Source organism: Nothobranchius furzeri, chromosome 15 (assembly GCF_043380555.1).
Source record: "Nothobranchius furzeri strain GRZ-AD chromosome 15, NfurGRZ-RIMD1, whole genome shotgun sequence".
Lineage (NCBI taxonomy): Eukaryota > Metazoa > Chordata > Actinopteri > Cyprinodontiformes > Nothobranchiidae > Nothobranchius > Nothobranchius furzeri.
The window spans coordinates 44,533,752-44,557,069 of NC_091755.1; the positions used below are offsets into that span (position 1 = coordinate 44,533,752).

Genomic DNA, 23,318 nt, shown 5'->3' on the forward strand with positions numbered 1-23,318 from the left:
TGTACATGTGTGTGTGTTTGTACATGTGTGTGTGTGTGTACATGTGTGTGTGTGTACATGTGTGTGTGTGTACATGTGTGTGTGTGTGTGTACATGTGTGTGTGTGTGCACGTTTGTACATGTGTGTGTGTTTGTACATGTGTGTGTGTGCGTTTGTACATGTGTGTGCACGTTTGTACATGTGTGTGTGTGTTTGTACATGTGTGTGTGTTTGTACATGTGTGTGTGTTTGTACATGTGTGTGTGTGCGTTTGTACATGTGTGTGTGTTTGTACATGTGTGTGTGTGTGTACATGTGTGTGTGTGTACATGTGTGTGTGTGTGTACATGTGTGTGTGTGTGTGCACGTTTGTACATGTGTGTGTGTTTGTACATGTGTGTGTGTGTGTACATGTGTGTGTGTACATGTGTGTGTGTGTGTACATGTGTGTGTGTGCGTTTGTACATGTGTGTGTGTTTGTACATGTGTGTGTGTGTACATGTGTGTGTGTGCGTTTGTACATGTGTGTGTGTGTACATGTGTGTGTGTGTACATGTGTGTGTGTGCGTTTGTACATGTGTGTGTGTTTGTACATGTGTGTGTGTGTGCACATTTGTACATGTGTGTGTGTTTGTACATGTGTGTGTGTGTGTACATGTGTGTACATGTGTGTGTGTGTGTGTACATGTGTGTGTGTGCACGTTTGTACATGTGTGTGTGTGTTTGTACATGTGTGTGTGTGTTTGTACATGTGTGTGTGTTTGTACATGTGTGTGTGTTTGTACATGTGTGTGTGTGCGTTTGTACATGTGTGTGTGTTTGTACATGTGTGTGTGTGTGTACATGTGTGTGTGTACATGTGTGTGTGTTTGTACATGTGTGTGTGTGTACATGTGTGTGTGTGCGTTTGTACATGTGTGTGTGTTTGTACATGTGTGTGTGTGTACATGTGTGTGTGTGTACATGTGTGTGTGTGTACATGTGTGTGTGTGCGTTTGTACATGTGTGTGTGTTTGTACATGTGTGTGTGTGTGCACATTTGTACATGTGTGTGTGTTTGTACATGTGTGTGTGTGTGTACATGTGTGTGTGTGTACATGTGTGTGTGTGTGTACATGTGTGTGTGTGTGTGTACATGTGTGTGTGTGTGCACGTTTGTACATGTGTGTGTGTGTTTGTACATGTGTGTGTGTTTGTACATGTGTGTGTGTGTACATGTGTGTGTGTGTGTACATGTGTGTGTGTGCGTTTGTACATGTGTGTGTGTGTGTGTGTACATGTGTGTGTGTGTGTGTACATGTGTGTGTGTGCGTTTGTACATGTGTGTGTGTGTGTTTGTACATGTGTGTGTGTGTGTGTGTACATGTGTGTGTGTGCGTTTGTACATGTGTGTGTGTGTGTACATGTGTGTGTGTGTACATCTGTGTGTGTGTGTTTGTACGTGTGTGTGTGTTTGTACGTGTGTGTGTTTGTACATGTGTGTGTGTGTGTTTGTACATGTGTGTGTGTGCGTTTGTACATGTGTGTGTGTGTGCGTTTGTACATGTGTGTGTGTGTGTGTGTTTGTACATGTGTGTGTGTGTGCGTGTGTGTGCGTGTGTGTGTGTGTGTGTGTGTGTGTGTGGTCTGAGAAGGCCAATGTCGAACAATAAATGCTACCATGGTAAATCTGCTGTGTTGTGTATTTATTCACGTTAGAAGTTGGTTTGGTCAGAAACTTTATTAAGCACTTCAGGGAGACGACCACTTCAAAGGAAACATAACAGTGATGACATCACAACAGAAGCCCTAAAACCATCAAAACTACTCAATAAATAAGATGTGATGAAACAAGTCGGTAGAAAACCAACAGAACATATTTACAGCACAGTCGGTCCTGAAGACCAAAGCTGTGCTCATGGAAACCGTCCAGCCTCCAGAGGGGCGGAGACGAAACCCAATCCTGCTAATGAGCAGGGTCGGGGTCGGGGTCCCTGACCCCGCTTCAAGCCTAAACAAGGAAATGATCAGATGTGTTTACTTGTGTCCGCTCCACTACAGATGCTGAAAAAGCAGATGTGAACACGGTCCTTTGGGTGCGTGACAGGCGGAGGCTATGTTAGCCTTATTCAGCTTTAGAAGATGCTTAAAGTCGACCAATCACCTGGTAGCTTCTTAAATATAAAAACAAGGAAGTGTACTCGTTGTTTTCTACGAAGCCGTCAGAGACGAGGAACAGCAGCAGTGCTCCTCTGTGAAACCCTGCAGCATCACTCGTTCACCTCTGAATGACTTCAGAGGGGTTTCACACACTCAGCGTGAAAACGGCTGCCTGGAAGGAAACCTAAAGCGACGAGCGAGGATGTTTAAACTGTTCTGGGAGGAGAGGTGAACCCGTTTGACACGTCGGGAGTAAAATATCTGCACCAGCCTTCGGCGGGAGCGTTAGAAACCCCAGCGGGTCATTCAGGAGTGAAAGGAGTTCTTATTTTAGAGAAATTAGAAACAAACATCCTGCTTTCTGCACCTGAAGGTAGAAAAAAGTCCAGCGTTTCCAGGAATGCTGCGACGGTGGGATGAGGAGAGCAGGAGCCCAAGGTGGGTGTGTGAAGGGCTCCTCGTGCCTGATGTTCAGACCTCCATCTCCAGACCCGGATCTAAGCTACACCAGCTTCTTGGCCTCGAAGAAGCTCTTCAGGTGTCTCATCTGCCAGATGCCGGTGATGATGAGGATGAAGGTCTGAGCGATGGACCACCAGAGAACGCGCTGGTTGGTGCTTTCACTCGTCATGCGGAACCGCTCCTCTCGAAACTGCAACGAGACGTGTCGCGTGAGCAGAAGCGTGAAGACACAATCAGGTTCTGATTTGTTCATGGACCGACCCTCTGGTAGTTCTGCTCCTTCTGGATCTGCTCCACCTGGTCCAGCAGCTGTCGGACCCGCAGCTGCAGCTCCGTCAGCTTGTCCTTCGCTGCTATTTCAGGGTAATTGTTGGTGTGCTCGCCTACCTGGATGTCCAGGTGTACTCTCTGCAGCAGGTGAGCAGAAAGCACGTAAAGTCCAACATACGTGTAACACGTCAGGTGACTCCATCAGACTAAAGCAGTTTCCTCCCAAGCTGCCAGACTTGCTGTGGTCTTCAGCATCGGTACCTGAACAGAACTGGGTCGGGTCGGGTCGGGTCAGCCCCCCCCCCCCCCCCCCCCCCCCCGGGATCTGTTAACGACACGTACCCTAAAGGTCACTGCACTCTGCAGATCAGTTCCTGATGACCGCTCCTGGTTCCTCTGGAACGAGTCATCTCTGTCTCCATCTTTGGCTGCTTTAAGAGTCGCCTGAAGACTCGTTTTTATCATCTGGTTTTAACTGACCTGTTCGGTGACTGGTTTTAACTGACCCGTTCGGTGACTGGTTTTAAATGACCCGTTCAGTGACTGGTTTTAACTGACCCGTTCGGTGACTGGTTTTAAATGACCTGTTGGGTGACTGGTTTTAACTGACCTGTTGGGTGACTGGTTTTAACTGACCTGTTGGGTGACTGGTTTTAACTGACCCGTTCGGTGACTGGTTTTAAATGACCCGTTCGGTGACTGGTTTTAAATGACCTGTTGGGTGACTGGTTTTAACTGACCTGTTCGGTGACTGGTTTTAACTGACCCGTTCGGTGACTGGTTTTAACTGACCCGTTCGGTGACTGGTTTTAACTGACCTGTTGGGTGACTGGTTTTAACTGACCTGTTGGGTGACTGGTTTTAACTGACCCGTTGGGTGACTGGTTTTAACTGACCCGTTGGGTGACTGGTTTTAACTGACCCGTTGGGTGACTGGTTTTAACTGACCTGTTGGGTGACTGGTTTTAACTGACCCGTTTGGTGACTGGTTTTAACTGACCTGTTCGGTGACTGGTTTTGACTGACCTGTTCGGTGACTGGTTTTAACTGACCTGTTGGGTGACTGGTTTTAACTGACCTGTTGGGTGACTGGTTTTAACTGACCCGTTGGGTGACTGGTTTTGACTGACCCGTTCGGTGACTGGTTTTGACTGACCCGTTCGGTGACTGGTTTTAACTGACCCGTTGGGTGACTGGTTTTAACTGACCCGTTGGGTGACTGGTTTTAACTGACCTGTTCGGTGACTGGTTTTAACTGACCCGTTGGGTGACTGGTTTTAACTGACCCGTTCGGTGACTGGTTTTAACTGACCTGTTCGGTGACTGGTTTTAACTGACCTGTTCGGTGACTGGTTTTAACTGACCTGTTGGGTGACTGGTTTTAACTGACCTGTTCGGTGACTGGTTTTAACTGACCTGTTCGGTGACTGGTTTTAACTGACCTGCTGGGTGACTGGTTTTAACTGACCCGTTCGGTGACTGGTTTTAACTGACCTGTTCGGTGACTGGTTTTAACTGACCCGTTCGGTGACTGGTTTTAACTGACCCGTTCGGTGACTGGTTTTAACTGACCCGTTCGGTGACTGGTTTTAACTGACCCGTTTGGTGACTGGTTTTAACTGACCCGTTTGGTGACTGGTTTTAACTGACCCGTTCGGTGACTGGTTTTAACTGACCTGTTCGGTGACTGGTTTTAACTGACCTGTTCGGTGACTGGTTTTAACTGACCTGTTGGGTGACTGGTTTTAAGTGACCTGCTCGGTGACTGGTTTTAACTGACCCGTTTGGTGACTGGTTTTAACTGACCCGTTTGGTGACTGGTTTTAACTGACCTGTTCGGTGACTGGTTTTAACTGACCTGTTGGGTGACTGGTTTTAACTGACCTGTTGGGTGACTGGTTTTAACTGACCTGTTCGGTGACTGGTTTTAACTGACCCGTTCGGTGACTGGTTTTAACTGACCTGTTGGGTGACTGGTTTTAACTGACCTGTTGGGTGACTGGTTTTAACTGACCTGTTGGGTGACTGGTTTTAACTGACCCGTTGGGTGACTGGTTTTAACTGACCCGTTGGGTGACTGGTTTTAACTGACCTGTTGGGTGACTGGTTTTAACTGACCCGTTTGGTGACTGGTTTTAACTGACCTGTTCGGTGACTGGTTTTGACTGACCCGTTGGGTGACTGGTTTTGACTGACCCGTTCGGTGACTGGTTTTAACTGACCCGTTGGGTGACTGGTTTTAACTGACCCGTTGGGTGACTGGTTTTAACTGACCTGTTGGGTGACTGGTTTTAACTGACCCGTTTGGTGACTGGTTTTAACTGACCTGTTCGGTGACTGGTTTTGACTGACCCGTTGGGTGACTGGTTTTGACTGACCCGTTCGGTGACTGGTTTTAACTGACCTGTTCGGTGACTGGTTTTAACTGACCCGTTGGGTGACTGGTTTTAACTGACCCGTTGGGTGACTGGTTTTAACTGACCCGTTGGGTGACTGGTTTTAACTGACCTGTTCGGTGACTGGTTTTAACTGACCCGTTCGGTGGCTGGTTTTAACTGACCCGTTCGGTGACTGGTTTTAACTGACCCGTTCGGTGGCTGGTTTTAACTGACCTGTTCGGTGACTGGTTTTAACTGACCTGTTGGGTGACTGGTTTTAACTGACCCGTTCGGTGACTGGTTTTAACTGACCTGTTCGGTGACTGGTTTTAACTGACCCGTTCGGTGGCTGGTTTTAACTGACCTGTTCGGTGACTGGTTTTAACTGACCTGTTGGGTGACTGGTTTTAAGTGACCTGCTCGGTGACTGGTTTTAAATGACCTGTTTGGTAACTGGTTTTAACTGACCCGTTCGGTGACTGGTTTTAACTGACCTGTTCGGTGACTGGTTTTAACTGACCCGTTCGGTGACTGGTTTTAACTGACCCGTTCGGTGACTGGTTTTAACTGACCTGTTGGGCGATTGGTTTTAACTGACCCGTTCGGTGACTGGTTTTAACTGACCTGTTCGGTGACTGGTTTTAACTGACCTGTTCGGCGACTGGTTTTAACTGACCTGTTCGGTGACTGGTTTTAACTGACCTGTTCGGTGACTGGTTTTAACTGACCTGTTCGGCGACTGGTTTTAACTGACCTGTTCGGCGACTGGTTTTAACTGACCTGTTCGGTGACTGGTTTTAACTGACCTGTTGGGTGACTGGTTTTAACTGACCCGTTCGGTGACTGGTTTTAACTGACCCGTTCGGTGGCTGGTTTTAACTGACCTGTTCGGTGACTGGTTTTAACTGACCTGTTGGGTGACTGGTTTTAACTGACCTGTTCGGTGACTGGTTTTAACTGACCTGTTCGGTGACTGGTTTTAACTGACCTGTTGGGTGACTGGTTTTAACTGACCCGTTCGGTGACTGGTTTTAACTGACCTGTTCGGTGACTGGTTTTAACTGACCTGTTCGGTGACTGGTTTTAACTGACCCGTTCGGTGACTGGTTTTAACTGACCCGTTCGGTGACTGGTTTTAACTGACCCGTTTGGTGACTGGTTTTAACTGACCTGTTCGGTGACTGGTTTTAACTGACCTGTTGGGTGACTGGTTTTAACTGACCTGTTGGGTGACTGGTTTTAACTGACCTGTTCGGTGACTGGTTTTAACTGACCCGTTCGGTGACTGGTTTTAACTGACCTGTTGGGTGACTGGTTTTAACTGACCTGTTGGGTGACTGGTTTTAACTGACCTGTTGGGTGACTGGTTTTAACTGACCCGTTGGGTGACTGGTTTTAACTGACCTGTTGGGTGACTGGTTTTAACTGACCTGTTGGGTGACTGGTTTTAACTGACCTGTTCGGTGACTGGTTTTGACTGACCCGTTGGGTGACTGGTTTTGACTGACCCGTTCGGTGACTGGTTTTAACTGACCTGTTCGGTGACTGGTTTTAACTGACCCGTTGGGTGACTGGTTTTAACTGACCCGTTGGGTGACTGGTTTTAACTGACCCGTTGGGTGACTGGTTTTAACAGACCTGTTCGGTGACTGGTTTTAACTGACCTGTTCGGTGACTGGTTTTAACTGACCCGTTCGGTGACTGGTTTTAACTGACCCGTTCGGTGGCTGGTTTTAACTGACCTGTTCGGTGACTGGTTTTAACTGACCTGTTGGGTGACTGGTTTTAACTGACCCGTTCGGTGACTGGTTTTAACTGACCCGTTCGGTGACTGGTTTTAACTGACCTGTTCGGTGACTGGTTTTAACTGACCTGTTCGGTGACTGGTTTTAACTGACCTGTTGGGTGACTGGTTTTAAGTGACCTGCTCGGTGACTGGTTTTAAATGACCTGTTTGGTAACTGGTTTTAACTGACCCGTTCGGTGACTGGTTTTAACTGACCTGTTCGGTGACTGGTTTTAACTGACCCGTTCGGTGACTGGTTTTAACTGACCCGTTCGGTGACTGGTTTTAACTGACCTGTTGGGCGACTGGTTTTAACTGACCCGTTGGGCGACTGGTTTTAACTGACCCGTTCGGTGACTGGTTTTAAATGACCTGTTCGGCGACTGGTTTTAACTGACCTGTTCGGTGACTGGTTTTAACTGACCTGTTCGGTGACTGGTTTTAACTGACCTGTTCGGTGACTGGTTTTAACTGACCTGTTCGGTGACTGGTTTTAAATGACCCGTTGGGTGACTGGTTTTAACTGACCCGTTCGGTGACTGGTTTTAACTGACCCGTTCGGTGACTGGTTTTAACTGACCTGTTGGGTGACTGGTTTTAACTGACCCGTTCGGTGACTGGTTTTAAATGACCCGTTCGGTGGCTGGTTTTAACTGACCTGTTCGGTGACTGGTTTTAACTGACCTGTTGGGTGACTGGTTTTAACTGACCTGTTCGGTGACTGGTTTTAACTGACCTGTTGGGTGACTGGTTTTAAGTGACCTGCTCGGTGACTGGTTTTAAATGACCTGTTTGGTAACTGGTTTTAACTGACCTGTTCGGTGACTGGTTTTAACTGACCTGTTGGGTGACTGGTTTTAACTGACCCGTTCGGTGACTGGTTTTAACTGACCTGTTGGGTGACTGGTTTTAAGTGACCTGCTCGGTGACTGGTTTTAACTGACCTGGTCCTAGTCTTATTGGTGTCTTGTTTCTGTTTTATTTGTGCTGTGTTCAGCTCTTTGGCCCTTGAGGATGATGGAAAGCGCTACACAAATAAAAGCTGATGCTTGAAAACCCAAACTTCAGCGGTTTAGGAGGAGCAACCAAACCAAAATATTCCTTCTTTCTTAAGGAAAATCTAACTGAACACACACATTTCCAGCTGCTGCTGATGTTTTTGTCCCTGCTTCTATTACTCGTTCACTTTTTTGACAGGTTTATGTGTCACTTCTACACTGAAACAATATTTACTTTGGTTTTTTTAACCCAACCTGTGGAAAAGTGAAACCGTTAAAAGTCAAGCCATGGTCCTGGTCTCCGTACCAGCTTTCCTCCTGCAAACAGAGCCATCTTTGTGGAGTTGGAGTGCAAACAGATCTGATGCTCTCCAGGAGTGTGAGAGGTGAAGGTGAAGCGTCCGTCAGAGCCGTACTGACGAGAGAGGATGATCTGGAACGTGGAGGAGACACCTTCAGACTTACACCTCTGCTCTGAACCTCCAGACCTTCCTGTCTGGCTTTACCTTCGTGTCTGGATCCTTGATCTCTACATGCATGCCAAGGCCGGGGGTGGATGGGAGGAAGGAAGTGGTTTGTTTGTCCCACAGCTGAGTCCGGTACTTTCCTGTCACACACACACACACACACACACACACACACACACACACACACACACACACACACACACACACACACACACACACACACACACACACACGATCATCCACAAATTGGATGCCAGTAATAAACCAGCTTAACATCTGCTGTCCTGTGTTAGGACGGAATATTGGACACATGGATGTAATAATAGTATTTATCTCATAAAATCATCCCAGCAATGAATGAAATATTTAATAAACATTCACATTTATACCCCATCTCCTCTTTGCATTTAAAAGATTGTGTATTCATTTTGATATTTGACAGATCTTTTGTTTAGGTTTGATGGAAATACCTTCGTAAACAGGAAAATGTTTATTTTATTGATAATAAACAACAAGCTAAAGATCAATGGCCAAAAGTTGAATGTTTCCCTTAAATGATCTGAATTTTCAGATATTTAAACGTTATTTCTCCTCAGTGGTGAACAACCCGCAGCTGAAGCCTCCAGAATTTCCTGTCTGACTCGAGTCTCTAATAATAATAATAATAATAATAATAATAAACAACTATTGGTGTCATCTGCTGCATCTTTAAACAACCAGCTGTTAGCAAGACGGCTAGTTAGCTGCGTTAAGCTAACCGGCTCACCGATCACCATCGTCTCGTCTGGAATTTCTTCAATGAAGCATTTTTTCTCCGTCTCTCCGATGTGGAAATAAAGCGCGCCGCTGGGGTAAATCCAGGCCACCAGAAGAGAAACCGCTGCGGCAGAGATGGGGAGCATCTTCACCTCCTTCACGTTAGCGGACATCAAAATGCTGCAGCGCACTGACGTCATCTTCCACTACGGAACAAGGAAGGGGCTTTCCTGAGAACGGAGTGTTTACACCCTGGGTTAATACTGACAGGAGAGTTTTCCTCTGCAGCGCTTAAAGATACGATGTGCCACTGGTATTATTTAAATTCACAGCCATTTCGATTTGATCACACACTTGTAATTTGTCAACTTTTTTATTGTTCATTTGTGTTAATTAAACGTCTTAAAATAAACGACACGTTTTTCGATGTTCGAGTCACGGGTGTTCTGCCTACAAGGCTAAACTGAGGGTGATATATCACGATTTTTCCACGCTAATAACAGTCGAAAAGCTGACAGCTTACCTTTGGTTTGCCTCTGATTTACCTCTGGTAGTCTTAAACTCACGAAGGAAAGGATTCAAAACTGGACACATGCTTTAGGAAGGCCACATGATCCGTTGATGTAGGTCCGTGTTTATGTGAAACCAAAGGCGTCCGTTTGCCCAGCCGTTGTTGTGCTATATTAGCTTACTGAGCTAATTAGCTGTATCTCAGCTGTTTGAGTCAGATTGCTCTTTTAAACTCGGTGAAGGGAGTAGTTTGTGAGTCTGAGACTGGATAATTGTTGTTTACGACATAAAATTTAAAAAGGTAAGACAAGTTTTGTGTCTGTTAGCTGTGTGTTAGCTATGTTGTCTAAACAGTATTTAACGTGAGCTTTGCTGAGGTTATCGTGATGTTCTTCATAGCAGACACCTGATCTTACTTTTATGACAATGACAAGGCTGAGGTCCCATAAGAAGAGGTTGATGACCACCTGTTCTCAGGTGTAACTGTTCAGAAGGGCTTCTGGCACCTCGCCAATGAGCCGTGACACAAACCGGTCATATTAAACACAGTTAATTCACATTTAAACTGAAAGTGAAAGTTTCACGTTTCCAGATCCCCAACGGGGCTGAAACGTGTCCAGTCCCCCTAGACGTCATGCTCAGGTCTTACTTACACCTGAAATGTTCACTTGTTCCATGGTGGCTTTTAGGATCGTTTTTCATTTTATTTTTCTTTTAATCACATATTTATGTACTTCTTATTTTAAAATCAAACAGCACAGCCACGATTTGAGCCTGCTGTCTCTCAAATAATAACAATTTTAATTGAACAAGGACAATATTCATACAAGGGAAAAATATACATGCAGGAGATCCTTGTGACTTCCTGTTTTTTCATCTTTATGAGCCATTTGGTATGTTATAGTAATGTGAATTTAACAATAAGAACATGGTGATAACTAGAATTAGAACCATTTGTATTTCTGATATTTTTGTGCATTTGAAAGCGATCGGCTGTAGACTCAGATAATTGCTTGATTGTTCTTTTTTCTAATTTACTTCTGACTTCAATGTGTAGATTATTGGAAACCATATTTATAAGTAAGGAAGTAGTTAGCGAACCAGGGGAAACTTTTTTCTTACTAGAGCTACAGAAGCAGCAAAAGTTGCTGTTTTGTCTGTTGTTGCATTAGATGACAATCGGAGCGACCACAATAACATAAAAAAAGGAATAGAATAGACTTTATTAATCCCACAGTGGTGAGATTCACTCACTACAGGTGTGACGTCATAAAGCAGTAAAGAAGTGACTGAACTCTGCAGTTTCTGGGATGATTTTCTGTTGGTGGTGAAACAAACTGTTCCTGCCTCTGCTGGTTTGAACTGACCTGCAGTGTTGATGGTAACAGGTTTTTTAGTCTTTCTTACCAACGTACACAATATGTTTTAATTTGACTAACAAAAAAGTTTCTCCAATGCCCGTTTAAATAAATGCCACGAAGGCTGGATTTTAGACGTTATTAAAAAATGAGCTAAAAGTGTAACAAGTCTCCAAAGGAAACCAGGAAACAGGTTCAGGAACCGCCAGAGTCTGAGTTCTTCATATGAAGAAGTGAATGGATTAGATCTCTGTAATTCCCAGCCTTTGCTTCTGCAGGAATGGTGCAGCCGCAGCCTGATGGTCCGATGCAGTGGGACATGTCAGGAGAGGACTGCGGGGGGGTCCTCAGGGTCCCACCAGAGTTCGCTGGTAATGAAGTGGTGACCAGATTGTTGTGTGACAACCAGCAGCTTCGAGGTACCTAAAAACACACGACGGTCACGCTTGTGTGTATTACCAGATGCTCAGCGGGGCTTTTAGGTTTCCGTGTGTCTGATTTAGCATTTTCAGAAGTCGTTTAAGTTTAGAGTTATCGAGGTAAAAGAACAAAGTAAATTCAAACAGTAATTTCAGCCTTTACTGTAACGGTGATTGGATGCAGGAGCGGTGTCCACGACAGGCTGAGTTTATCAGGATCAACACATGCTGCTTTTATGCAGTTCCAGACTTTCCTAGATGACAATCCAATCCTTGAGTTTTTCAGTCTGCTTCTTGTTGTCGGCACAGCTCTGAATCTGCTCTTCTAGCTGTCCGTAGCAACATTTCTTTAGCTGCTGATGCTAAATCGGCAGCGGTTTTGGTTCTACTAGCCCTCTCAGCAGCCTCGACACAATCAACCACCCACTTCCTATCAGAATAGTATGTTGGCATTTGAGGTAGGAGTCAGTGAATCCTGCCTTGCTCAGCTTCAGAGGGTTCTGAGTGCTGCAGCTCGCCTTTTAAGTGGCAATCAAAGGTTTTCCCTCATTTTAGCCTCCCTGCACTGGCTGCTTGTTCATTTTAGGATTGATTTTAAAATGATTTTATTTGCTTTTAAGGGCTTAAATGGCCCGGCCCCTCCCTATCTGTCTGAGCTACTGCATCGCTACACGCCCGCTCGTTCGCTCAGGTCAGCTGATCACAGGAGTAGCTACTCCTCAACACGGATCAGTCACCCACACATTCACACACTGGTGGTGATGAGCTACGATGTAGCCACAGCTGCCCTGGGGCGCACTGACAGAGGTGAGGCTGCCGAGCACAGGCGCCACCGGTTCCTCCGACCACCACCAGCAGGCAAGGGGGGTTTAGTGTCTTGCCCAAGGACACAACAGCAGCATTCTCTGGTCAGAGTCGGGATCAAGATGGTGAGATTTCATCCATCATGACGTGTCAGAAAGACAGTCTGAGATGTGTGTGGAAATTGTGGGCTCATCCGGCGGGAATGACGGATAGAGCTGGGTGTCGTCAGCATAGTAGTGGTAGGAGAAGCCATGTGATTGAATGATCTCACCCAGTGAGGTGGTGTATATGGCAAAGAGGTGCTAGTACAGAGCCCTGGGGGACTCCTGTGGCAACATGGTGAACAGCAGAAGACTGTCCTAGCCACGATACACTGAATGATGGTCCTGTCAGGTACGATTCAAACCAGGAGTGTGCTTTCCCTGTGATGCCCACGCTAGAGGGTGTGGACTAAAGGAAGCCATGGTTCACAGTGTCCGATGCAGCCGATTGGTCAAGCAGGATAAGTACTGAGGATTTGGCAGTCGCTGTTAGTCACTGCTAACAGAGCCGTTTCAGTGGAGTGGCCATCTTTTAACCCGGGTTGGTAGAAGAAGGGTCAAGCAGACAGTTTTGTGACAGGTGTTCTAAGATCGGCTTGAAGGCCGCCCTTTCAATGATTTTAGACAGGAATGGGAGGAGAGATAGCTCGGTAGTTCTCCACATGATCTGGAGGAAGGGAAGGTCTTTTAGCAGCAGTTTAACCTGAGCGTGCTTGAGAGAGGTGGGAAGTGAGGTCAGTGAAGCGTTCATCACACGTGTGACTGCAGCAGCTACTGTAGGAGCAACAGATCGGAGCAGCTTTGTCGGAATGGGGTCGAGTGGGCCTGTCGTAGGGCCTAACCCTTGGACACACTTTTCTCAGAGGATGTCCAAATCTGTCTGCCTGTTTAACCGAAGACGGGAAACACGACTGTGAAGTTGTCTAGACCACACCGACATGGCTGTCTGAAAACCTTACTAATGAAAAGACTCCCGTTTATTTTGTCGCTGGGCTGCACTGACTTTCAACTCCCTCCAAATATTTCTGTGGGGTTGAGATCTGGAGACTGGCCAAGCCCCTCCTTCGTTACCCGGACGGTGTTTGGAATCACGGTCATGCTGGAAGACCCAGCCGCGTTTCATCTTCAGTGCCCTTGCTGGTGGAAGGAGGTTTTCACTCCAGACATGACCATACACCGCCCCCTTCTGTCCTTTACACGGGTCAGTCGTCCGGGTCCCTGTGCAGACAAACAGCCCAAAGCATTATGATTCCACCCCATGCTTTACAGTAGATGTGGTGTTCTTCAGCATTCTTTCTCCTCCAAACACGCCGAGTAGAGTTCTTACCGAAACGTTCTAATGTGGTTTCATCAGACCACCTGACATTCTCCCAGTCCTCTTCTGGACCATCCAGATGCTCTCGAGCAGACTTCAGCTGGGCCTGCACGTGTACTGGCTTCAGCAGGGGGACACGTCCCTGGTGGCCTTGTTCACTAGGTCCCCCGTCTAGTTCTGGGATTTAACTCTCCGTTATTGTGATTGTTCTGACCCCACGGGGGGAGATCTTGCATGGAGCCCCTGATGGAGGGAGATTATCAGTGGTCTTGTTTGTCTTCCACTTTCTAATAGTTGCTCTCGCAGGTGATTTCTTCACCAAGCTGCCGCGTACCTGTTGCAGATACCAGAGTTGGGACCCACAGTTTGGTTCTGACGTCCTTTGACAGCTCTTTGGTCTTAGCCATAGTGGTCTGGAGTGTGACTGAGGTTGTGGACAGGTGTCTTTACACTGGTAACCAGTTCTAACAGGTGCCATTTGTACAGGTAACGGGTGGAGGACAGAGGAAGTTTTAATAATTGTTCTGTTTCCTTTCATCCATCTGTTCCTCAGAGGCTCTGCGGCGGAGTAACCAGGCCCTGCGTCAGCGCTGTGAGGAGATGGAGGGATGGCAGCGTAAAACCAGGGAGGAGCGGGAGTTTCTCAGCCTTCGTTTCCAGGAGGCCCGGGCCCTGGTGGAGAGACTGGCCCAGGAGAACCACTCCTTACAGAGCATGATGAACGGACCGGCTTCCTCCTCTAACCTCTCCGGCAGCTCCAGCCAGACTGAAGACCTACAGGGACGCCCGTCCAGAAACGGGCTGGTGGACGGACCACAGGTTAGCACGCTCCAGCGAGAGAGAGGAAGCTGTAAGAAAACGTTAAAACCTTCAGCCCGACTCCCTCTGAGTCGTTGAGTAAAGTGCTTTAGCGCACGTCCAAGTGTCTTTTTGTGGGAGCTGGTCCTCAAAGCGTCTCAGGCCCTTTTCAGCAGCTCATCTCAGGGCTAGCTCATTTAACGGCTAGCTCGTCTCAGGGCTAGCTCGTCTCGGGGCTAGCTCGTCTCGGGGCTAGCTCGTCTCGGGGCTAGCTCGTCTCGGGGCTAGCTCGTCTTCTGGCTAGCTCATCGAGCTCCGAGGCTCTAAAACGCTGAAAGTGAAGACGGACGTGAAGCTCGCCGAAGACGAGTTGTAATCTTCTCTCACAAAATAACTTTTGCTGCTGTTGGAAAAGCAGCCTTGCCTAACCGTGACCGTGTGTTGGCATCAGAATGTGTTTAAAAGGAACGGACCGTCCGTGGTACGTAACAAACGGGATTAGAAACAGCGTGTTAGCCTCGTTCACTTGCATTCATTGTGTCTTCATTCTGGGGACCGTGGTCCAGAAGTAGAAGGGTTAGGGTTAGGCTACCGACGGGGAGATGTGGTTGTTCAGTCAGGATGGAGACAGTAAAAACTGCAGCTGTCAACAGAAATACAGCAAACGTTTGTAATCAGTACGCTGCTCTTGAGTATCAGGATGCTTCTGTGAGGCTGAAGCAGCCGATGGACTTGGTGCTCTTCTAATCGGAAGTCTGGTTTATGTTTCCAGACTCTGGACCAGTGGGAGAGGAAACGGGTCGATGAATCAGAACAGCAGACTCAGACCACCCCGCTCCGCAGCCTGGTGAGCTGGTCCCGTGTGCCGTAGCCCCGCCCACTCTCTGACATCCCCACCTCATATTATGGTCTGTAGAATAATGTCAGACTGCTTCAAACAGCAGCAAACATGAATATTATTTAAAACACAGTTTTATGACTTGACTCAGCTAAATAAACGAGGTCCCGCCCATAAAACAGACCGACGGGACGATGGCGGTAGGACCACGAGTGAAATGGAATGGGTCCTGAACCAGTGAAATGGGCTGAAGTTGGTTTTAGATGACATGTGTGCTTCCCCCTTCAGCCTGTGGAGGGCGCCAACGAGTTCCTGCAGCTGCTGAAGAGCCACAAAGAGAAAACAGAGGAAGGGACGAGAGAACTGAAGAGGAAGACCGAAGAGCTGGAGAGGAGAAATGAGGAGCTGATGAAGAAGATGGCGGAGGGAGAGGAAGACAAAGAGCAAATGCGGCGTTGCATCGACCATCTTCGATCCAAACTGCTGCAGGCGCAGGTGACGCTGTGATCTGAGCATGCTCAGACTTCTCTACGTAGTTTTATTTATGTTTTACATTACGCTGTAACTCCGCTCCGGTCCTGGAGGTCCGGTATCCGGCACGTTTTGGCTTTAACTCTGCTCCAGCACAGCCCCTGATGAGCTGCTGCACAGGTGAATCAGGGAAACCACTAAAACGTGCTGCATACCGGACCTCCAGGACTGGAGTTGAATACCCCTGTTCTAGCACCTCCCCTATGTGTGCGTGTGTTTTACAGGCTAGCGGCGGCGCCGAGGAAACCGTTCTGCTTCGCTCTGAGGCGCAGCATTCCTCCGACTGGTACGACACCGTCCACCGTCCCGCGTCCCAAACCCGCTCTGACCCGAACTCTAGCTGCTGGATAACTCTGATGCAGATTACAGATGCTAGCATGCTACTTCTCTCTTCTGCTTAACTAAAACCTTTAAAACTCCTTCTCCTCCTCCTCCTCTTCCTCCTCCTTTTCCTCCTCCTCTTCCTCCTCCTCTTCCTCCCCCTCCTCCTCTTCCTCCTCCTCTTCCTCCCCCTCCTCCTCCTCCTCTTCCTCCTCCTCTTCCTCCCCCTCCTCCTCTTCCTCCTCCTCTTCCTCCCCCTCTTCCTCCTCCTTTTCCTCTTCCTCCTCCTCTTCCTCCTCCTCTTCCTCCTCCTCCTCCTCTTCCTCCTCCTCCTCCTCCTCCTTTTCCTCCTCCTCTTCCTCCCCCCCCCCCCTCCTCCTCCGTCTCTTTTTGTCCCTTTTCCAGTTTGGGCTTGGCTAAGCTCACAGAGCAGCTCCAGGCCACTCAGGGCAGGTGAGCCCGCAGCTCCTCTTCCTCTCGCTGTCTTCGTGCCGTCCTGCTCGTCGTTCTGTGTTTTGCTGTTGCTCGTCCATCACGCGTGCTGCAGATTGTTCTGGTTGATGAACCGCTCTAATGACAGTCGCTTGAGTGTGTCGCTGCAGCTGGAAGTGACGCACGAGTTTCCTCTGCAGGTACCGGGAGTTGGAGGAGAAGCTGGACTACCTGCAGAAGAGCTCGGCCCAGCGAGACAGAACCGAAGCTCTGCTCAAGCAGAAGGACAAGGACTGTGCCCAGGTAGGACAGTCTGAGTGTGGAGCTTCAGCTGGCGGCTCTGGTTTGGTGGTTTAAGCTGCGTCTGCTTTTGCAGCTCTCCAAAGACTGTGAGACTCTGAAGGTGCAGGTAACCTCCCTGTTAGGAGAACTGAACGAGAGGCAGAGCTGCCTGGAGAAAAGCGATCACGAGCGCAAAATTCTGGAGGAGAAGTGAGCAGCTGCATCGTGTCAGCATCCCTGTAAACACGGAGCCTTCTCTGATGCTTGGGCTGTGGGTTTTGCTCCTGTTTGCTCCAGGCTGGTCAGCAAGGTGAAGTCCTTGCAGGCAGCAGAGCGGGAGCTGGAGCAGCTGAAGAAGCAGCACCATGTGGCCAAGGACAAGCTGCTGCTGCAGGTCCAGAGCTTGGAGCAGGCGCTGAAGACGGAGAGACACGTCGTGACCGAGGAGAGGTGGCTTCCCGCTGCGATAGCGACATTCCCATCAGAAAGGGCGTGTGTGTGGAGAAGCTGAGCGTTTCTGTTTCCTGTCCCCTCAGGAAGAAGCTGACGCAGCTGCAGCACGCCTACACCTGCTTGTTTAGAGACTACGATGCCAAACTGAAGAATGAGGTGAATAAAGTCGCAGACACACGCCCAGCGTTGCTTCTGTTGTGCCGACTCTGGTCTCTCCTACAGGAGGGAGATCTCAGCAGCCGACTGGAGGAGGCGGAGCGAGCGCTGGCGCTCAAGCAGGACACCATCGATAAACTGAAGGAGGAGGTGGAGCAGCAGAAAGGCTCGCTAGAAACCGTCCCTGTCCTCACTGCACAGGTCGGGTCACTCTCTCTCCTCCTGTCTGCACCGCTTTACTTCACCAGGCTCCGCCCTGGTGTCTACACACTCCAGCTGTTTCAGGTCCTTACTCTGGCTTTACAGGACGGAAGGGACACCGTCACCATTGGTTTTAAAGTCACAGATTAAAGGGATCCTGTGCAGGTCAGCTTGCCTTTAGCACCCCCTAGTGCCTGAAACGCGTCAGTGTAACAGCTGGAACGTCTCCTCAGCCTTCGTTAGCGTCTGCAGGAGCGGTTCCTCGCTAAAGCCAACCACTCAGCTGAGCTGGTGGTCTAAAACGTGCCGAAGCAGCTGCAGCGCCAGCAGCTCAGCTCTACTGCACCAGCAGCCCGGATCGACGTTCTGAGGTGATGAGTGACGTTTTGGGCGGTGGGGTGGGAGAGACATTCGTTAGGCCTGTGAGGGTCGTTTAGCGCATACTGGCTCAAGGAGATGAGGTGAAGGTGAAAAGGTTGCTCTCTGCTGCGGCGCCTGCAGTTGTGCTAAATGCTGCAGCCCGTCTGCCAGCGGGACTCGGCGCTCTGAGCACATCACCCCCTTCTGCCTGCTGCTTTTAGGATGGATTTAAATGTTTAAACGGACAGGCACCTCCTTACCTACCAGAGATTCTGAACTAGCATGGTCCTACGAGACGTTTGAGGCCTTTAGAGTCCCAGGACTCGTCTAGTGACCCGAGGGGACGGGACCGGCTCTGCTGTGGGCCCAGACTGCAACAATCTGTCCCTGCCACGAGGACGGCGGAGTCTCTGAATGAGTTTAGCTTGGCTTTAGTCTCAGGTGAGCGTGTTGGTCCTGTCGTCATGGTACTTACTGTCTGGCTTGTACTGGACAGCCTGTGGCCGCTCTGCTGTGGAAAGGCTGGTCGTCTCTTTAAAGAGCTACTTGCTGGTTAAACCCGCGTGCAGAGACACATGACAGGAGCTCCGTCTAAACAAAAATGGACACATGCATAAATGATTTAGGCTTTTGGACTCGTCTTTGTGAGAAAAACCTTTTTCCTGCCTAACCAGACGCGGCGCAGGCAGAGGGAGTCCCGTTAGCCGGCTCCAGAGAAAGAAACCGACTCTGATGCTGCTTCTGACACACAGGAAGTGTCTAATTCTGCTCATGATGGACCACAACATGGGACAGCAGCTCAGGAGGTAGAGCGGGTCGTCCAGTAATCAGAAGGTTGCAGGTTTGATCCCGGCTCGTGCTGTTGTGTCCTTGAGCAACACACTTAACCCACCCTGTGTGCTGGTGGTGGTCGGAGGGACCGGTGGCGCCTGAGCTCAGCAGCCTCGCCTCCGTCAGCGCGCCCCAGGGCAGCTGTGGCTACATGGCAGCTCCTCACCACCAGCGGGTGAACGAGTGCTTGTGTGTGTGTGTGTGTGTGTGTGTGGGGGGGGGGGGGGTTGTAGAAGACAGCCACACCGGTACGAGCCTGCTGCGCGCCCCACAAAGCAGACGAGCCAGAGGGAGAAACCATCGCTGTGCTGTCAGAAGGTTCTGTGGAGCGCAGGGCAGAGAACGATGCTAGCTAAACTGGTGTGCTAACATCACTATGTTGTACGGATTACGAGTGTTTGACTCGGGAATATCCGAACTTGTAACGGAGCTCGGCACTTGAGAGAGCGAGACGGCTCACTTCCTGTTCTGGAGCTCAGGGCGGGCGGTCCTGAGTTGGGTCTGGTGCTGACCGGCTCCAGCAGCCCGCCGGGTATTTTTAAAAGCCTCACTTCCTGTTCTGGAAGATGGGAGGCTTGTTGATCTCCATCAGATCGCTGGGATTGTAATCCTCTGGTCCGAAGTGGGCACCACTACCGACCCCTGGAACGGAAGATGGTGCGTTTTTCCTTCTGGGAAACCCGTGGACTCGATGTCCGGAGACGCTGAAGTGCAGCCTCCACAAACGCTAAAGTTCACCTTCTTAGGAACGTGTAAACAAGTGAACACACACACACACACACACACACACACCCTGACTGGATAACAGCCGCTCTACCCTAAAACTACCTACTGGCCACACTGAGCTTCAGGCAGGACTAGCTGATGACTCCCCTGGTTATAATCTCTCAGCTCAGCCAGCAGCACGGTGAGGTTTTACCCCGTGAGGCGGAAAATATCTAAGTGGTCGGATATTCACCTCAGCGTCTCGTGAGACGGAAACCTCAGTGAAAATCAGGCGCACACGGCGAGTTTCTGCTGAGCTGACGGCCGTTCGAGGCCGTTTGCTGAGCAGTTGGCTCTCGTGTGCGGCAGGCTGCAGCCACATGTTCATGTAGCAAAACCTTATTAAGTATCTGAGCTCTGCTGATGTCTGGGTTGTAAAACGTGGTTTAATGAGCTAGAGATCACTCATACAACCATCCCACGTCCGTGTGCTGATGTACGATGCCCGTGTGTGACCGCAGCTCTCGGCGGTCCAGAGAAGAGGCGGCCAGGTTGGTGATGTCACCAGATGGGAGTGGCTCCTCGTTCTCACTGGCCATAAGATGCCACCAGGTCTGCTAGTCAGGCGTTCCACGTCTGATGAGTTGTTGCGTCTGATTCTCACAAACGTTGCAGAGAGGCTTTGAGCACGAGGTCCAAGTGCTTTGCTCACTGGGAGGCGGAGTAGAACTGGCTAGTCCAGGAAGTGACCTAGCTTTAGTTAACTACTGCTGACAAATTTAGACAGATGAACAAGTTTTAACGGCGCTACCAGAGCACCTGGTTCACGTTAACATTGGTGTGAAGCAGAAACGTTGTAATGATTATTGGTGATGTGGTGATGTTACCGTGTTCACGCTGATGGATTAAAATCAACAAATACAAATCTGGTGTCAGTTCAGATCTGAAATAAATCCTCACAGGAAAACTGTTCATGTTGACCCATCATTCACTAATGCCACGTATAGGATGCATTATTCAAACACTTGCAGCCCGACCTCCCGAGCAGGCGGTGTGAGAAGGAGACCGGATGTCCAAACGGGTGCTAAGAGGAGCCAGAAGCAGCAAACTTAATCTCTTAGAGATGTGAGCGTGTTGTACTCCGTTACTGACCCATCAGGAACATGAGACGACCCAAGAAGAGGTCTGATCAGCGCAGCTGTTTAAAACTCCTGATTTTACACATATTAAAGTTTCTGTGTGTTTAGCTTAACCGATGACGTCCGATAACTGTTCCATGGTTTTACCCAGGTGACCATAAACCAGCCTGAAGAAGACAAATGACCTTCTGCCTCTTCCTGCATGTTTCAACAGGCTGAGATCTACAAGGCAGATTTCCTCGCAGAGCGGGAAGCGAGAGAAAAGCTGAACCAGAAGAAAGAGGAGCTGCAGGAACAGCTCACGCAGTCCTTGGCTGAGAACGACCGGCTGAAGCAGGAAGCCCTGTCACGGTCAGCAGCTGATGTCATCACACGCAGGCTCATTTGTTCTCTCTGATAATTCTGCTAAACCAGTCTTTAGATCCACAAAACCAGCTTAAGTTGTTCAAAAGTCTAAATCTTTATTTAAATGATACGTGACAAACCAGAGTTGTGTCATAGCGAAAGACGAGTGTTAAATAAAGCTTTTAGGCGTCTTACCAGCACGAACGTCACCAAAGACAACAGAGTTTCCGCTGATTCCCGCAGTGATGATGCACCTTTCAGGTGTCATCTGCTGTCTAAAGACCGTCTGACACCTGCGTCTGTTTCAGGGAGCGAATGGAGCAAATGAAGCTGAGACACATGAAAGACTTCCAACCTCGACCCCTCCACATCCCGCCCCCACAAGGTACTCGTGCTGTTACTGTTCCTCCAACAGACATGTACACGTAGACGTCTCGTGGACTGGCGCTGCTGTAGTGACCGGCCACCATCTTGGATGGGTCTCCATTCGCCCCCAGTGTATTTATGTGCTTACCTATTTAAAACACTTAAGCTCTTTTACAAAATCAGATGCATAGTATGGTATGATCATTAAAATATAAATATAATTAAACAAAAGTAATAAAAGTATAAAATCCCAACAGGTAGGCTAGAAAAGTCGATTGTGCTCTGATCTGTAATCGTTAGCACGCCGGTTGTAGCAGCCGTAGGCTGCACGTAAAACGGGCGTAGTGGCTCACTCTGTTGACTCCAGTTGGATTTGGAGGGTGAGGGACCCATCCAATATGGTGGCAACACTTAAACCCCCTCCAGCGCACCAATGGGGCATCTACATATTCATGTCTAAGGATCCTCCAGCCAACACGAACCATCACTTGGTGCAGATGTTAAGATGTTCTCTTCCTCTGTTGCATCAGGAGTGTTTCCTGGTGGAACCTTCAACACAGTGCCGGCCGCCCCCTCCTTCAGGAACCAGGCTTTGGTGCCGGTCAGTGACCAGGGTGCAGCAGGAAACGAGGAGCTGCCTGATCTATGTTGTCCCAAGTGCCATTACTTGGCTCCAGACATGGATACACTGCAGATACATGTCATGGACTGTATACAGTAGCCCGAGCAGGGGGTCGGGGACACAGATTTGCAGTATATTTGCCTCCAGCTCTGAGCACAGACTGTTTGGTTGCACCTTACCCACACGTCCATGCAGAGACGGATTACAAACCTGACTCCAGTGTGGATCCTAATGTTCAAAATTAAATGTGTTCAGGTTAATAGAAGGCAATCGGAACGCCTAACGATAACCATCATATTCCCAATTCTGCTGTAGCTTTCCCATCTCATCTGTTTTTCCCAACACCTGACCTTGTATATCCTGATGCTCCATCCCATGAGTTGCTGTTTTGTACATGACTCCATCTCCTTTCTCCTTTCCCTTCTCCGTTTCTTCATGCAGGAAATAAGCCCCACGCCAGAGTAAATGTGTAAACTCTGATCACATCTTCCATCGAACATATCAGTATGTATTGGACCTAAACAAAATGTGACGAATCAGAGGTGTTTTTAAGGAGGTGAAAATGCATGCGAAGACTTAGCTTTAATAGTGATGACATTTTTATCATGTTTTGGTTGAAAATGTAGCTTTTTGCATTACCTCCAAACCTGATTTATGTATTAGAGATGGGTTTGCTCTGGTTGAAAACAGTGGCCACTCTGTATGGATGCTTCAGCTTAACCCACCGCGGTCCGTGTGCCCTTTATGCTGTCTTACCTGCTATTTATCTATATGAATGTAAACCTAAACTCATCGAGGCTCCTTTTCGGTTTGTGATGTTTGTAATGAAGGATTATTTGTTGCAAATAGTCAAACTAACCCTGGGAATTCACTAAATAAATCACTTATTAAATATTTTTTCCACTGAATTCTCCATCGGTTGACCGTACCACCAACGATGTGTAGCGCTAGTGTAGAGAAAAAGCATTAAGGGCTTTCCCATTTGTTTGTTTACTTTTATATTTATTGACATTTGTATGTTGGCCTTAAATGATTTTTTTTTCTGTTTGGTCCCTTTAAACAACAAAATTTAAACAAAAAAATGCTACATTTGTGGTAAGCTAGTCTGACTCCTCTAACGGGAGCAGATGGTACAGTCCAACCTTTCTCTTTGCCTCGCGCTCGCGCTGCGTCATGAAGTGTGGCCGGAAAACTTGTGATTTCAAATTAAAGCTCATACAGCTTTCTTATTAATATCGTCTAATATTGAGGGGAT

General features: G+C 48.5%; 2 protein-coding genes across 9 annotated transcripts; one reads left to right on the plus strand and one right to left on the minus strand.

Annotated features, from left to right (window-relative positions):
- Positions 1-1,979: 1,979 nt before the first annotated feature.
- On the minus strand, positions 1,980-9,456 carry tmed4 (transmembrane p24 trafficking protein 4). The gene is made up of 5 exons (XM_015968893.3): positions 9,247-9,456; positions 8,520-8,620; positions 8,321-8,446; positions 2,843-2,989; positions 1,980-2,771 (listed from the first exon to the last, which is right to left on the minus strand). Exons 1-5 carry the CDS (start codon positions 9,434-9,436, stop codon positions 2,622-2,624), a joined length of 714 nt encoding a protein of 237 aa, XP_015824379.1. The 5' UTR covers positions 9,437-9,456; the 3' UTR covers positions 1,980-2,621.
- A 68-nt stretch (positions 9,457-9,524) lies between these two features.
- Positions 9,525-22,833, plus strand: ikbkg (inhibitor of nuclear factor kappa B kinase regulatory subunit gamma). 8 transcript variants are annotated; one of them, XM_015968888.3, is made up of 15 exons: positions 9,828-10,047; positions 11,383-11,523; positions 14,237-14,502; positions 15,254-15,328; positions 15,608-15,814; positions 16,075-16,136; positions 16,577-16,624; positions 16,804-16,906; positions 16,980-17,095; positions 17,183-17,335; positions 17,422-17,494; positions 17,561-17,695; positions 20,945-21,081; positions 21,384-21,460; positions 21,972-22,833. In XM_015968888.3, exons 2-15 carry the CDS (start codon positions 11,385-11,387, stop codon positions 22,160-22,162), a joined length of 1,782 nt encoding a protein of 593 aa, XP_015824374.3. In that variant the 5' UTR covers positions 9,828-10,047; positions 11,383-11,384; the 3' UTR covers positions 22,163-22,833. The 8 variants fall into 8 exon arrangements, with proteins under 8 accessions (XP_054602276.2, XP_015824371.3, XP_015824372.3 ...); XM_054746301.2 differs by lacking the exon at positions 9,828-10,047 and adding an exon at positions 9,525-9,549 and having other exon boundaries at positions 17,422-17,695; XM_015968885.3 differs by having other exon boundaries at positions 9,723-9,859; positions 17,422-17,695.
- The last annotated feature ends 485 nt before the right edge of the window (positions 22,834-23,318 follow it).